Source organism: Planococcus citri, chromosome 4 (assembly GCF_950023065.1).
Source record: "Planococcus citri chromosome 4, ihPlaCitr1.1, whole genome shotgun sequence".
Classification (NCBI taxonomy): domain Eukaryota; kingdom Metazoa; phylum Arthropoda; class Insecta; order Hemiptera; family Pseudococcidae; genus Planococcus; species Planococcus citri.
This window is the reverse complement of record NC_088680.1, coordinates 53,047,780-53,063,222: the sequence shown is the minus strand read 5'-3', so window position 1 is coordinate 53,063,222 and position 15,443 is coordinate 53,047,780. Positions and strand designations below refer to the sequence as shown.

The 15,443-nt window shown below is 33.1% G+C and overlaps 1 protein-coding gene across 2 annotated transcripts in view; it reads right to left on the bottom strand.

Annotated features, from left to right (window-relative positions):
* Window positions 1-15,443, bottom strand: part of LOC135843109 (dual 3',5'-cyclic-AMP and -GMP phosphodiesterase 11A-like) — a 205,903-nt gene that overhangs the window by 85,674 nt on the left and 104,786 nt on the right. The window contains exons 8-18 of one of the 2 annotated variants that reach the window (XM_065360857.1): window positions 15,253-15,443; window positions 14,222-14,289; window positions 13,716-13,808; window positions 5,883-5,933; window positions 5,252-5,398; window positions 5,048-5,155; window positions 3,805-3,914; window positions 3,613-3,703; window positions 2,830-2,930; window positions 1,265-1,565; window positions 15-1,169 (exon numbers count right to left, since the gene is read on the bottom strand). In XM_065360857.1, coding sequence (XP_065216929.1) covers window positions 1,050-1,169; window positions 1,265-1,565; window positions 2,830-2,930; window positions 3,613-3,703; window positions 3,805-3,914; window positions 5,048-5,155; window positions 5,252-5,398; window positions 5,883-5,933; window positions 13,716-13,808; window positions 14,222-14,289; window positions 15,253-15,443 — 1,381 coding nt within the window. In that variant the 3' untranslated portion in view covers window positions 15-1,049. Of the gene's footprint in view, window positions 1-14; window positions 1,170-1,264; window positions 1,566-2,829; window positions 2,931-3,612; window positions 3,704-3,804; window positions 3,915-5,047; window positions 5,156-5,251; window positions 5,399-5,882; window positions 5,934-13,715; window positions 13,809-14,221; window positions 14,290-15,252 lie in introns of those variants that run through there. The other variant, XM_065360858.1, reaches the window with a different exon arrangement.

Genomic DNA, 15,443 nt, shown 5'->3' with positions numbered 1-15,443 from the left:
TGAAATGAAAAATATTATGGAAAAATTGTTTATTAAATTTTGACTTTAACTTCGTGTAAACATAATAAAACAAATAATATAAAATTAAAAACTAATGTACATTCTACTTTTGTGTTCTCTAAAACTGTTCATTTATCACTGATAAAAGTTTAGTGGCATAATTTTACGTAAAAACGACATCAACGACCAAATACAATTCATCTAAATACTTACTTATAAATAATTCTACGTTTGATCCAACAAAGAAACTTTTTGAATTTTAAAACTTTTAATTTTAAATTAATTGTATAGAAGATGAAAAATTGCTCATAATTTACCTAATTTAATTACATCTCAACTGATTATATCACACCGGAAGATCTTTCGACAGCCAGACAAGTGTTTATTTATAGTCTATTTTAATTTCTCATTATTTAAAACACTCATTTATTGTTGAGATATTTTTTGATCTGCTCTTAAGTCTTCATGATTTTTCTACTATAGATAATTTTAACAAAATATCTAAAGTAAAATAATGAACTTTATGATCTAGAATCTTGAGCAATAAAAAAAATTATAGGTAATAGTAGGTAAAAATATCATTATGTAGATCTCTAAAAATATCTAGATAGATAAGTAGGTAAATAATGTTCCAAATCAAGAAATCTGCATTTCCCACACTGCTTTCACAATTGAACGCAATTTCGTATCATCTGCACCACAAAAATCATTTTAAAAAAATTAAAAAAAAAAAAATAGAAATCCAGGTCGGATTACTTATACATACAAGAGCCACCAAACCAACACATATACAATATACATACACATAACCTAACCTAATGTACACGTACAAACCCCCAAAACATTCAAAAAATTCAAATAAAAAACATGAAGATAGATACAATTAAGATAAATGGAGCACTCTAATACATATTATGAAAATTAAATGTACAAAACTGTGGCATACATTCAAACTACAAAATGCCTAAGTGACGTCTATACAATTGATCCAATCGATAACCACGAATTGGTCCAAGAAAAAATATATAGGTATTATGGAGCATATCTACTTAAGAAGAATTATTGGTAGGGTTGTTGGCTTGTTCATCTGCTAAATTGGCCCATTGTTTCATGTTGTTCGTGGCTCCATCAGCCATAACGTTCAATTTGGGATTCATTTTTCCAAGAGACTGCAGAGTAGAAATGGAAATATGTATTAATGTGAGATATGATTAAGGAATGAAGTTTTATTCAAGAGGTATGCACATATTATAGGGTTTCTTACCGTATACAAAGGTAGGCAAATATCTGAGATCCATCGAATCTGCAATTGAGGCAATTCGTGCTGACGTTCACGGTCCATAAGGGCTTGTGGTTGGATTTTCAATTCATTACGTTCTTTATCCCCTTGAACCAGGAACTCATCAGTGACTAGTCTGGCTACACGTTGTTGTATTAACCATGGCTTGGTAGAAGCAGCGATATCCGAAGCTGTCATCAACATGCTGCGTAACATATCGCGATGTTCATCCACATCCCAACTGTATTTGTGTGATTCGACCAATGAGAAGAATTGTGGACGTAATCTGAAACATGATTTTAATACCTTTTAGAATCATCAAAAACCTTCTTCTATTTTTAAAAAATTTGAGAAAAAAAAACGAAAGATTAGGGTGGATTACGAAAAAAAAAATACATAGAAAAATGTTTCCCTATTCAGTTGAGACTTTCTTCATTTTGAGTTGAAAGTCTTTCAGAAAAAATTTCAGCTCCGAAGGCACCTCTGGAAGGGATGAGTCTTCAAAAAGGGAGGAATTTTCGGAAATTCGTGATTTTTTCGCCTCAGCTTTTACCCAGCCTGTTTTGGAAAAAATAGTCCAGTTCTTCAAGATATTATTTAAGATTCTGCGTTGACTCTGGCCATTGCCCTAAATATCCAAGTGTACTATTTTTAGGATTATACTGGGTGGTTGAAAATTTATAGATGTGTTCTTTTTACACGGATTTTGACAGATTTTCAAGAATCTGGATTTTGGACGTTTTTTAAAATCTCTTTTTTTCAACACTTTTGAGATTACATTCACCAATTTTTCAAAACCTCGAGCCTTCTTTTTCAAAGTAGAATCCAAAATCCATTTTCAAAAGCTGCTACCCAAGCAGATTATGGGGGATTCTAAATCTTCCAAAATCCAGATTCTCGAAAATCTGCCAAAATCCGTGTAAAAAGAACACATCTAATAATTGCTTATCTTTGGGTAAATTCGTGTTTTTGAATTTTTTTCTGGAGAAATATTTTTGAGTTCAGTGCTGCCAATTTTTTGGTTACAATTGCCAAGTTCAGAAAATTGAGGAAAATAACTAAAAACTTTACAATTTTTGCAGTTTTTCAAAATATTTTTAGAACAGGCATTCACCCAGGAGCGATTTGACAATTTTCAGCCACCCAGCAGAACCCTAAAAGTGGTCTTAGATTTTGAAGAAATGTCCTAAGTCGACGAAAAATCTCAAATACCATCTTTTGGATTTGGGTCATTTTTTCAAAAACAGGTTGAGTAGGAGCTTGAGCAAAAAAATCATGTTTTTTTGAAAATTCTTCATCTTTGAGGACCCATATCTTCCCTCCAGAGGCACCTCCGCAACTGAAATTTTTTCGAGTGACTTCCAACTCAAATAAAAGTACCTATCCACTGAATTTGGTCTTTTTTCAAAAAAATTTTCGCGATCCACCCTGGTATGAAATTCTTTCTAATCCATACACTTTCCTTTTCGACCCTTAAATTTTTTTTCCTGTCATGACCATTTTAAAATTACGTTTTCTTAACTACTACGTCCGTTTATTTTTATACTTACAGAAAATAAGTTGAGAGATCAGTTGCTAAAATACTATGCTTTAATACTTTCATTACGGAGGAGTAATTCTCAGCTGACAATGACGAAAAGATATTCAAATCCTGCAAAAAATACACCAACGTTTCAATAATTCGCGTATATTTTATTCTTACCAACCAACTAGGCAGGTACGCCTACAACAACAACAACTTTAAACTTTATTATTTTTCATTTTTTTTTTGTTTTATTTTTTGAAGCAAAGTTGACGTAAGTATTCGTCACAAGAATATCATCTACCTACCTTCGCACACGTTCTCGCAATTCCACACAAAACATGTAAGTATTATAATCGTGGGCGAATTTTTTTCCTCTTGGCTCCCAGTTTATACTTTAAACAATACGAATGTATTCCTATACTTAAAGTTTTCATTCGTCAGTAACCATTCAGTGCGAAGGAGAAAAAAAAATTCTTTATCGTATTTCACGTACATTGTACAAGTTTTCAACTTTAATAAACTTTCCCACAATTATATAATAACTCGAGCAAACTTTACAAAAGTAGGGTACCTATCACATAAAATAAAAAAAAATTCAGAGACTTAAAATAATATTCATTCAACTTTTTCGAGAGGAAAAAAACTGTTGAAGTTTTAACGTGTGCGAAAGTCACCTCCTACTCTATACAGCAAATTAATTACATTTTTATTCTGTGTAATTAAATGTAAGGTAAGCCGTAGAAGGCTCCTTTTTTTCTTTTCTTTTCTTTTTTTTTAAATGGCGAATTGTAAAAGTGATTTGACTTACTTCCGAACTTAATATCATTACAGCTTGATTGAAATGGTGGTGTTCCATTGTATTGGTGCTACCATATAAGAGAACTAATGCTGATCCAGCTCTAAAAAAAATAAAATAAAATAAAATACATTAGGTCAAATTCAACTGAAATTATTTTTTCATTGATGCACAAAATAGGGTACCTATTTTTGAATATCTTACTTTTGTTGGAAGGCATTATTAGTACCTCGATGATCTAAATCATGACAGAGACAGCCAACAAACATACCGAATACTTCTAAATCACTAAACGTTCCTTTCATTTCGCAACCCTGAAAATGAAAACATAATTTTCAACAGTGAGTAAAAAATCTGCAACATTTCTCAAAAAAAAAAAAAAAAAAAAATAGATATAGGTAGATAATTGCATAATCATGAGACATCTCATGTGATTTTGGGCAGACTTGTAAAGTTTATTTTTCGCATTAGTTTTGATTGTGAGAATAAATCTATTATTCATACAAAATGCGGGATAGAAAAAAATAATCCCTCGTAGTAGACTTCTATAATATAATTTATATTATCATTACCTAACGATGAAACGTAACTCACACAAATAAAAAAAAATTAAAAATTTTTCACAATAATCCAACCTTGAATATAAACAAGGTGAATAATGCTCCCTATACCATATTTATTCCCCATTCGACATCCACAAAAAAAATCTCCACTATAAGTTTAACAATATCGTAAAAAAATTTAAAAATTTACATTAATCGAACCTTGAAAACGTCACAATTCTCTAGCAACAAAACGATACATCATTTAACTCTACAGAGATAAAAATGACAAAATCCTTCAATTTGACCAAAACGTGACCAGAATAATGATGAAAAATTTACCGACTTGAAGCAGGCTCGACTAATACGTAAAAAATCCTGCCCAACGGAGTAAAAAATTTCCTATTGTATTTTATCCAAATAATTCTAACTGCACGTAGTAAATTTCTCTCTTAAGGGTAAAAAATTGAGCACGTGAGGTCAATTTTATAATTTTTTAAATGACGGGGACCAGCCTAGATTTGGTAGGTTTAAATAAAGGTGAAATTACTCGAGTAAAAATATCCAACTCAGTAGGTCATGTGACAAAAAAACCCAGCCAAGTTCGATCTGCCTACACGTTCATAGTTTTATAAAGGTTTTTTTTTGTTTAAATAAGGTTTCTCGAGCAGTAGCTGAAGGTCTAATTTTAACGAGACGCTTTCATCTTGAAATAATACATCTACATTGGTAGGTAGTCACGAATTGACAAGATGTGATTTAATTTTAAATTTAAACTGAATCCAAATTTTAACCTCGAGTCTGGTCGTAGGTAATTTATTTAAAAATGCACCGAAATGATTTGGGCTGAAAAATTGGTAGGTACCTATAAAAGTAAATCTAGAAATTTGACAATAAGTATTTACCATGAGGATTGCAAACATGACTTGAGCTACGTTGAAAGCGTGTCTCCAATTATGATAAGGTACATCTCGATAATTACGTTTAACAGTCAATAAGAATCTGTACAATGCCTGTAAATGATTTAAAAATACACGTAATAATGCAAATAACAAATAAACTTTGAAAATCTCAAACTTCCTCCTGAAATTTTGCAAATACCTACATACCTTTTTATCAATACTAAATTTTGAAACTAATCCTAATTCTATAAACATAGTAACGGACGCCAACAGCATTTCATCTTCATTTAACGAAAAATCATCGAAAGACAACGAATACAAATTCAATTCGTCAGCACACGGAACACGAAAGTTCTGCAACACAATCGTACAAAATTAATCAGAAAAATGTCGCTAAAATTGAAAAAATCTAGTCCTACTCATATAATATTATTCGTTCGAGATTATAGGAACGAGAATTGGAAATCGAGTTACCAATTCTTCCTTGGGCGAGGAAAAAAATACACCAGAGACAGCGATTCGGTCTCGAGTGTAAATTCCATTAGCAACGACAAACAATATAGGGAAGTTTTTAACTATTAATACTATACTAGCGAGTTACTGTACTGAAACGGTTCATTGACTTTTAAACGAAACAAAAACTTTTCTACATTCTAAATTTATAATGCTCAACTTTCGCTTAATTATTATTCTTATGCAGAGAACTTATTCAATACAGCTGAATTGTGCCGTTTAAAAATACATATTTTTTAAACTATGCTACGTGTAGTCGTATATGTTGTCCTATCTATGTACAAAGTAGGTATATTAATCTAAAGTAAGATATATACCTACTTACCAAAAATTTCTCTATTTCTTTGTTAGAAGCGCTTGTATGGTATGATAGTACCTGAAAAATTAATTGCTTTAATCAACGATATTTATGGGTTTGAAAATTGTACCGTATGTTTTTCTTGTAAAGTCCCATTGACGTCATAAAACGAATTTAAAGGATTCACCAACTTTGGTTCAGAAGTTTTATAATGATACAGATATATCATCTGTGTGGGTTGCTGGAGTTTCTAAATTAGGTACTGTAAGAGTCGTATCCGAAAATAACACGGATTGGATATCTTCTACCTCAATAGTAAGTATATGAGATCATTCATACAAGGTTCTCTCAATCACAAAATTGTAAATTAATTTCTGTATTTTCAAAATTTTTTCTAATAATAATCAAGTAAAAATCCAGGGCAATAGTAGATGTAAAAGGCTTATCCTGGGCCATGTTGGTACTTTTGGGACACTATCTGGCCCAGAATCCATCCTAAAATGACCTCCAAATGCATATAAAAAAGATCGCAAACTGTATACAGAGATTCCTGATGAAGTGTTGAATAAGTTGCCTAACGCGGAGCACACGAACACAGAGGTGTGGAACTATGTTAAGCCAGGTAGTTGTTTTCTCTCTCTTACCTACTCTCTTTCTTTCAAGTTGCATTCGAACACATTAAAGAGCAACCTTGATCCTGACCCAGAGTTTTTTTAATTCATGTTTGAAGTTGAGAAACGATTAGAATTTTTCAACTCGTACCTTATGTGTATTTTTTATGATCATTGAACCATTCAATCATCTTATTAAAAAATCACAAAAATCAAAATCAAAAATAAAATAATTTTTTTTTCAAGTTTAATGGTTCATTTTCTTTATTTTCATTAAACTTTGACATCTGATATTTTGTTTTCAGAGGGTTTTAGAAAATACTCTTCATTTATTTTTCAATTTTGATCCAAATTGGGGGGCTTGCGCCCCTTGGGGAATTGAATCGCAACTGTTAAAAGATACAAGTGCCTCCCTCCCCTTATTTTCATTCCCTGAAGTACCAAGTACAAAAGATGATGGTGGTTACTTTTCTAAATCATCAAAAGGAACTTGCAAAAAAATTTTGAGATAAAAATTATGAATTTATGTTTTTGAGAGCTAAAATTTGTAAACTTGAGGAGGAGGAGAGGAAAGATCAAAAAGAAGCTTTTTGGAGATATTTTGTTGGGATTTTGAGCCCTACATGGAAGAGGGACCTTGGTCAATTTTTTTCACTGATTTTTACAAGTTCAAATAGACTTGAAATCTTTTCTACAAGTGAACATTTTCCAATTCGTTTTTTTTTTTCATGGAAGAACACTTCAATGATATCACTGAATGTCATGCGTGTTTTATGCTCCGTAATAATTTGCGTATATTTCTGAAAAAACGTGATTTTTTTAAACTCAAATTGGTTTATATAGATGCATGAAGTGTCCGTGTATTACTCAGTAGCTTATTCGGCGGTTTCTTAATGCATAAACAATAAATAATTCGATTATTTCGTGAACTCGGGCAGATAGTTTACTGATAACGAGTGTGTCGTGAAAAGTGACTTAAATGGCTAATTTTTCTGGTGATCCTGAATATTTATATCGTTTCGACGTTCCCACTCTTCCTGGTGTGTACGGTGAGCAGAAATTCGGGTGTTTTAACTTAAGTGGATCGTAATTTGAGCTATTTTCTCAAAATTGGTTGAGTCATTGTACCACACTCGTTCCCACAAAAGGCCGTGTTGTTATTGATTGCAAGTTCAATACTAGTACCAGAAAGCTCCGCGACCATTTTATGGCGTACTAAACAGAACTGGTCCTGTGGTTGATTAGTTACTCTTATGACCAATAGAGTGCAGACTGGGATAGCAGAATACATGTGTTGTTTGGGTTGCAGCTACGCAAATAAAGGCAAAAATGGTAACTTACTTCCACCACAGTGGAAATAAATATAGAGAAGTTCGTCAATGTGTCAATGGAAATTTCACCTATAAGTGCACAGTCTCAAAATGCCCAGCTTCAATCCAGATCTCTCCTGGAAAATCGCGACTAGTTGGTTCAAATGGAAAAGAACATGATCATAATGTCTCTGTTTCAGTTAATACTAAAAAGAACATCTCCTTACCATCCAAACTGAAACCTGAAAAGGAAACTGCTGCGACGAATGTGAATATCTCATTGCAGCCAAAATGTGCTTTGGATAATAATCTTATCACTGTTGATACTACTGATGGGTTTCCCAACGCTGGTGCAGCTACGTCAACTCCGATTCCCCCCATAGAAAACTACAAGTTGGTTGATGATATCAACGTTGCTGACGATATTAGTACTGACTCTGATGCAGAATACTCAAATCTGTCTCAGATTGAAGAGTTCAATGACTATCAACACGTCAAGGAATTGCCTAATCTGCTGAAAAGAGTGGCTGACCTAGAGGCTGCATTAAAATTAGCGCTAAAACAACTCAGTGACCTGGAGAAAAAAATAGATCCTACACCTGAGCATATCTTCCCAAATGTGATCATATGTAATCCAAATCAAGGTGACATCTCTACTAAAAATGACGATAATGATGTAATTACACCACCCCGAGCAAAGCTGCGCAGGTCGAATGGCAAAATAAATGTACTCTTGGTCGGAGACAGTCATGTACGAAGACTGAAAGGGATTCTCCAGCGCGTAGATCCGTCTATTCATGTGGAGGCGCTTTTCAAGCCAGGTTATTCACTTGTGGATTGCACAAGTGACCTAGACACTCTCACTCAAGATTACACCAAAAATGATGCTGTAATAATATACGGTGGTTCTAACTCTCCAACAACTGATGAAATTAATAGGCATATCCAGATAGTTAGAAATGTGGCTGAAAGGACAAATATCATACAATACGAAATACCATTCACCTACCAGGAACGCTCCCTTGATGATAAAATTAGTAAAGTCAACTTGCACATGCGCTCCCTCATTCAGGTAATGAATCATGCTAGAGTACACTACCGTTGCTACAAACCTCCAACCTACCATTATGTGAGACATGGACGACACTTGAATTATGAAGGTAAATTTCAACTTCGTAAAAATATGCATATCATGTTGATGAAACTTTCCGGAGTAGGTGAATGTGTAGCACCTCGTCGTGTTAAATATAATAAATCCTACATCCGATCTAATGTTAATTATAAACGTAGTCATAATGGAACTAATCTTGGTGTTAGTAGCTCTAAAATTACTAATCATAATGGTAACTATAATAATTCTAGAAATCGAAGTAGTAACCTGAATAATACCAAAAATGTTCATGTTAATAGGAATTCTGCTCTGTGTGGGGATACCTCTTATAAACCTCATCCATCCAATTACAGGAACGTTTTCCCTCATACTCCTAGTATCCAAAATGGCATCACTACTGTCAAAATGTCTGTGGTTCCTTCAGCTCCTGCACTAACTGGAACAGGCCAGTTTCACCCACAGCGCCTAAACCAGAATGTGCAAAATACAGTCTCTGCACAGCCTACATATCCTGTCACACCAGCACACCTACCTATGCATCCTGTATTATCAGACCTCCAAACTTATCTAAGCCAACCTCCACCTACGATTCACCAGCTTTCTTTTCCATATACCCAATCTCATCCTAATATCCCAGTTTTGCCAGCCAATTCCATCCCACATCCCCAGAATACCTATCCTTTTCATTACTAAGCCACGAAAACCCTCTTTCTGAGGCTGAACGGCACCCTCCTTTAGCTAATACTAAATCATATCATACCATCACAAAGTCATCCCTTTCTACCCTGAAATCCAATCCCCCCCACACACCAAAGTTTAATCTGAATGTAATTACGCAGAATGTGCAGTCAATGTCTGGCAAGGTGCATCTACTCAGCCATACTCTGAAATGTAACAGTGTCCATATAGCATGCATTACAGAACACTGGATATCTGCTGAGAACATCCCATTTGTGCACATTGGTGATTACCAGGTTGTATCATATTTCTGTAGGAAAATAAAGAGGGGTGGTGGTACATGTATCCTAATATCAAATCATTTGAAACTTGTATTTAAAAACAGAGGGGATATCACTTGTATATCACAGGAGGGGGACTTTGAGGTTGCAGCTATGACATCCATCATGGGAAAATTGAATGTTATCTCTCTATATAGGCCACCACAAGGTAACATAGATGTATTTTTCAAAAATCTAGAAACTGTGATGAAAATTGTATCCAAAAATGGTTTTCTCAACATTATAGGTGGTGATTTCAACATAAACACACTATCAAATAGCCAAGCTGCAACAACATTTCGGGATTTATGCTCTTGTTATAAAATGAACTTACTATGCAACAAACCTACAAGATCTAAAACTTGTTTGGACAATTTTCTGAGTAATATAGATGCCCCTTTTGGAATTGAAGTATGTAAAACACATATCTCAGATCATGAGGGAGTAATGTTCATGCTCAATATCTCTGAACAGGTACAAGAAGTAAATTATTTAAAACCTCAACAAAGATTAATAAATGATACCACTAGGGGAACTTTTCTCAGGTTACTTGAGGGAGAAAACTGGAGTAACTGCTGGAGTGAAACAGATACCATTAATTCAGCTTTTCAGAGTTTCCTAAATGTGTTCTTATCACACTATAATTTGTCATTCCCATTTGGTATAGTGAAAAGGAAACAAAAAAATTTTATAAAATTCCCCCTACCAACCAAAATTGAAATAAAAACTGTTAAGCAAAATTTAATGGACCTACATAGCATGAAGAAGACTTTTGACTCTCCATACCTGAAAGAAAAATATAAAATAACTAAACAAAAATATAAAACTTTGATTGAAAATGCAAAAAAATCTGCAAATGATAGAAAACTCCAAAATGCCAAAAACTTGAACAAAACATCCTGGGAACTTATCAAAACAAAAACAAAACATAACTGTATAGATTATATAATGGACCAAAACCGTATGGTAACCAATCCACTGGAAATTGCCTCTACCTTAAATAAATTCTTTTGTAATTTACCAAAGGTTGAAAACTTGAAAGATGATGAAAATCCCTTGAATAATTTAAACCCATCCAATAATTCCACATTCTTCATTGCACCAACAAATTCAGTTGAGGTTGTGAATGTAATTCACTCACTCAAAAATTCCTATTCAAAAGACTACCATGGGCTTGATACCTATATACTGAAAATAGCAGCGCCATACATTGCTGAACCATTAGCCAGCCTCTTCAACATGTCTGTTCAGGAAGGAGCCTTCCCTGATATCCTTAAGGTCAATATTGTGACACCTGTGTTCAAAAAGGGGGAAAGAAGTGCCATGAATAATTACAGACCCATATCTATAACATCAGTGTTTTCCAAAGTTCTAGAAAGCTTATTTTATAAACGTATATCTAAATTTTTCAGCGATAATAATCTGTTACACAGCTCTCAATTTGGATTTTGCAAAAATAAAAATACAACAGGTGCCATTTACCAACTTATTCACAATATCTTGGAAAATCTCCACAGCAAAAATGACATTATAGGGATTTTTTGTGATCTTTCAAAAGCATTTGATATGATTAATCATGAAATATTGCTAGGTAAACTAGAAAAGTATGGCATTAGAGGGGTGGCTTTGGACTGGACCACATCCTTTCTCAAAAATAGAACTCAAATTGTTAAGATAGAAGATATAAATGGAGAATACCATTTCTCTGATCAATATCCAGTTGAGCAAGGAGTTCCACAGGGGTCAATATTAGGACCTTTGTTCTTTATCTATTATGTTAATGACCTTCCAAAAAATGTAAGGAGTAATCTGATCCTATTCGCAGATGACACTACAGCACTGATTCCTATGAATATGGGTATCTCAGTACAGCAGGTAGTGGATGATTTGGTAGAGTGGTTCAGAATAAATAAAATGAAATTAAATGTTGAGAAAACAAACCTGATATATTTTGGTCACAGCTCACAAAATTTAAATTTGGCACTGCCAATTACTAAAGTTGAAAGTCTAAAATTTTTAGGAGTGTACATCAACTCCACTCTTACTTGGACTGATCACATAGACTATTTAGCTGGGAAGCTATCATCAATAAATTATCTCCTTTGGCAATTAAAAGGTGTCACCAATGTGCAAACATTAAAAATGGCATATTATGGAATGTTCCAGTCTAATATGTCATATGGCTTAGTGTTTTGGGGCGGTAATGTCAGTCTTATGCAGAGAATTTTTGTAATACAAAAACGAGCAATAAGAATCATCTATCGAATGCAAGTCACAGAATCATGCAAGACTATCTTTCTTTCAAATGAAATTTTAACCCTACCCTGCTTATACATATATCTGATATCCCAAATTGTGAAGAAAGGCATAGTGAAATTACATACCCCTCAACACAGTCATTATACTAGAAATAGCCAACAACTACATAGCACACAATTCAGGACTAAATTTCACCAAGTTAGTATAGACTTCATGGCTGCAAAAATTTATAACAAAATCCCAACTGAAATTAAAATTATCAATTGCACAAAATTATTTTCTAAAGCTCTGAAAAAATGGCTACTAAAAAAAGCATTTTATTCAATAGATGAGTATATGGACACTGTTACATAACTGAGTACATTAGCAACTGAACTTTCAGCAACTACTTGTAATTTTGATTTATCATCTAGCGTCATTGTTTCTTTTTTTATTTTTATGTATAACGGATAATTTTTGGATGTTATGTGGTAAATAATTCTAAGAATTTTTATAAATGTACATGAAATCTCACTTTTTTTATAATGTATTGTTTTCTGATTCATGTAATTATGTTGTTTTTTTTTCTTTTTTATTTATTTCTTATTTGGTTTCTATTATTTTCATTGAATGCGTCTATTTGGATATCTGTGCTGATCCTATGCCTGTATGGTGCTATACATGGCGCATTTATTTCATTTTATTTCATGTTATTTAATTTCATTATTCATTCTTTTATGTATTGATTATTTCCTATGTTAGTACATAAGTCGACTTTGTAAATGCAGCAACGCTGTCTATTGCAAAAAATAAAGTTGATTTGATTTGATTTGATTTGATTAGGTAATAAAAACAAAATAATTTCAAGTACATAATTGTAAATATAAAAAAAAAACAACAAAATGATTGACCAAGGCCCCTTTTTCATGGAACCCCTCAATACATTCCTTCAATTTCGATAAATAATTTTTTAAATTTAAATAGGTACTCATCAAATTTTGAGTTCTAAGAAATCCAACAACTTAATTATTTTTAATTTTTTCCCTTATTACCTACTCTTCAATTTTGAAAATTTTCAGAAAAAATTTCTCACTGAAAATTTTAAAATTAACTTTAATATTTTATTTTACAATAGAAAGACAACTATTTTTCACACTCTGGGCCCACCGGTCCCTTCTTTGAGAAATACTATACTATAAAAAACGTTTTTAAATCCATGCAGTGTCTTTCCACTTCATCAGTTTTATATTTTTTATGAATTCAAATCCAAACCCGTCATCACTAAAGCAACCTATTAAACCTTTGATAATTTTTACGTGCAAATGAGAAGGGTTCTCTTTTCTGTAATATATTGTCAATTCATGAAATCTGAAGCTCTTTTTAATGAATCTAGGGGATATAAACTGTTTTAAATATCACATGATTTACACCATGTTATGTCCAAAAAGTAATCTGTTATGTTATAATTTGCATTCTCGATTCTTCGAAAGATCATATACATGAATTGAATTTCGTCTTAGAGAAACACGAATAGGTATAACCTTAAAAAAATATCCAATGATACCACAACATAGATTGATATGCAGACTTACCTCTATTGATACTTTCTGCCTGGCAACTGCTTTTTCAATTTCGCTGTACATTAGAGTATTGTGTATACCAAGACCACAGAAAATGGTGAACGCCTGTAAATAATGCAAAATTGATAATCTTGCAAAAATTTCATTCGTAAAGCTACGTATGATTACAGGGTGTCTCATTTCAATTGCAACTTGGAAGTTATCGACACTGAGTTTTGAGTCAAAATACTTGTAACACAGAAGGTGGATTCGATATTTTCAACTGTGGCTTCCTTTTTCCCGAAACTACGTTTTGAAATTTGATCATAAAAATCGTCATGATGAAGAATTAAAAAATTTCATTCCCCCCATTTTAATTCACGTTGAAAAATTAAATCTGTGTAAGGCTAAATAATACCTTCTCAAAAACTTTCCCTGCAAATTGTGACGCAACAGAGCCACTTTGTTCCTTTTTTTGGGTACCTTTTAATTCGTAGAATCGTTTGAAATGGGACACCTTGTATAAATAATTAACCTACCTCAAACAATTGTTCGTCATTATCGTCAAAATGAGTGGAATTCAATTTATTTATAATGCTTGCTACGCCTGAAATTAAAAAAATTTATTATTCATATACCTACATCAATGTAATAGGCACATCTATTTTCAGCTACCTACAAAATATCACTTCAAAAAAAAAAAATCATAACTTTATAGAGATCGATATACTAAAATATATTTTTCAGAGCGAAAACTCATCTGAAGAAAAATCGATCCAGGAATGGAAACGAAAAGGTTCTTTCGTAATGAAAAAATTTTACAAAAATATTTTCTACAAATCTTACACAAGGAAAAAAATCTGTAAATTTCAAACTGAGAGATACCATGCGTTTCAATGAGAGAATTTTTTCATTGAAATTAATACCTACCAAAGCGAGAAAATTTAAAGCACCTAATAATAAATCTCGAAGGTGAATTCGTAAACACCTCGACATTTGAAGCATTTTCAAATTTAATGCTCTTTGTGTAAGTAAGTAGGTACACGAGCGAATAAATTAAGAATTTGAAAGCGTCGCTTGCGTCTCTCCCTCCCTCCCTCCCTCCCTCCCTCCCCCCTCATCATCTAAACTCAGCCTGACTACGTAACAGTAACAACTATTCGAATATGGGCAAAGTTTTCAAATAACGTTATCACATAAATCCGAACATCAAGTTGACATTAAAATACAATTAGTTTCGCAGCGCGTCGTCGTCGCTAATCTCTATCACATGTAGCTAAATTTACTCGTTTAATATAAACCGTCAAAATATGACGAATAACTAAAATGAAAACTACCGCGACTACACTATATAAATTTCGCGTCCAGCCGAGAGCCAAACTACAAATTTATCGTTACATTGTGATGTCGACGAGTCGAGAAACCTACAATACGAATACGAGGCATGGCAAAAGGAAAAAAAACACACAGCCGCACGCAAAATTACGTCAAAAATTCGTTGATATTTTACGATCGTACATAGGTTTCGATGACGTAACGAGAGACTATTTTTAACGTCAACTTCACTTACCAATTATCTGGTAATTTTTATTCCTTATAGGCATCGCAAGGAGTGATTTGATAGGCGGCGATTTTATTCCATTCTCGACGCCGTTGATCGTATACTCTCCCATATTGATAGGTTCTCCGGTTTCGGCCACTCGTTCCGCCAAGCCCGCCAAATACCTAGTTAATCCGCATTCGTCTACTGTTTTACGACCG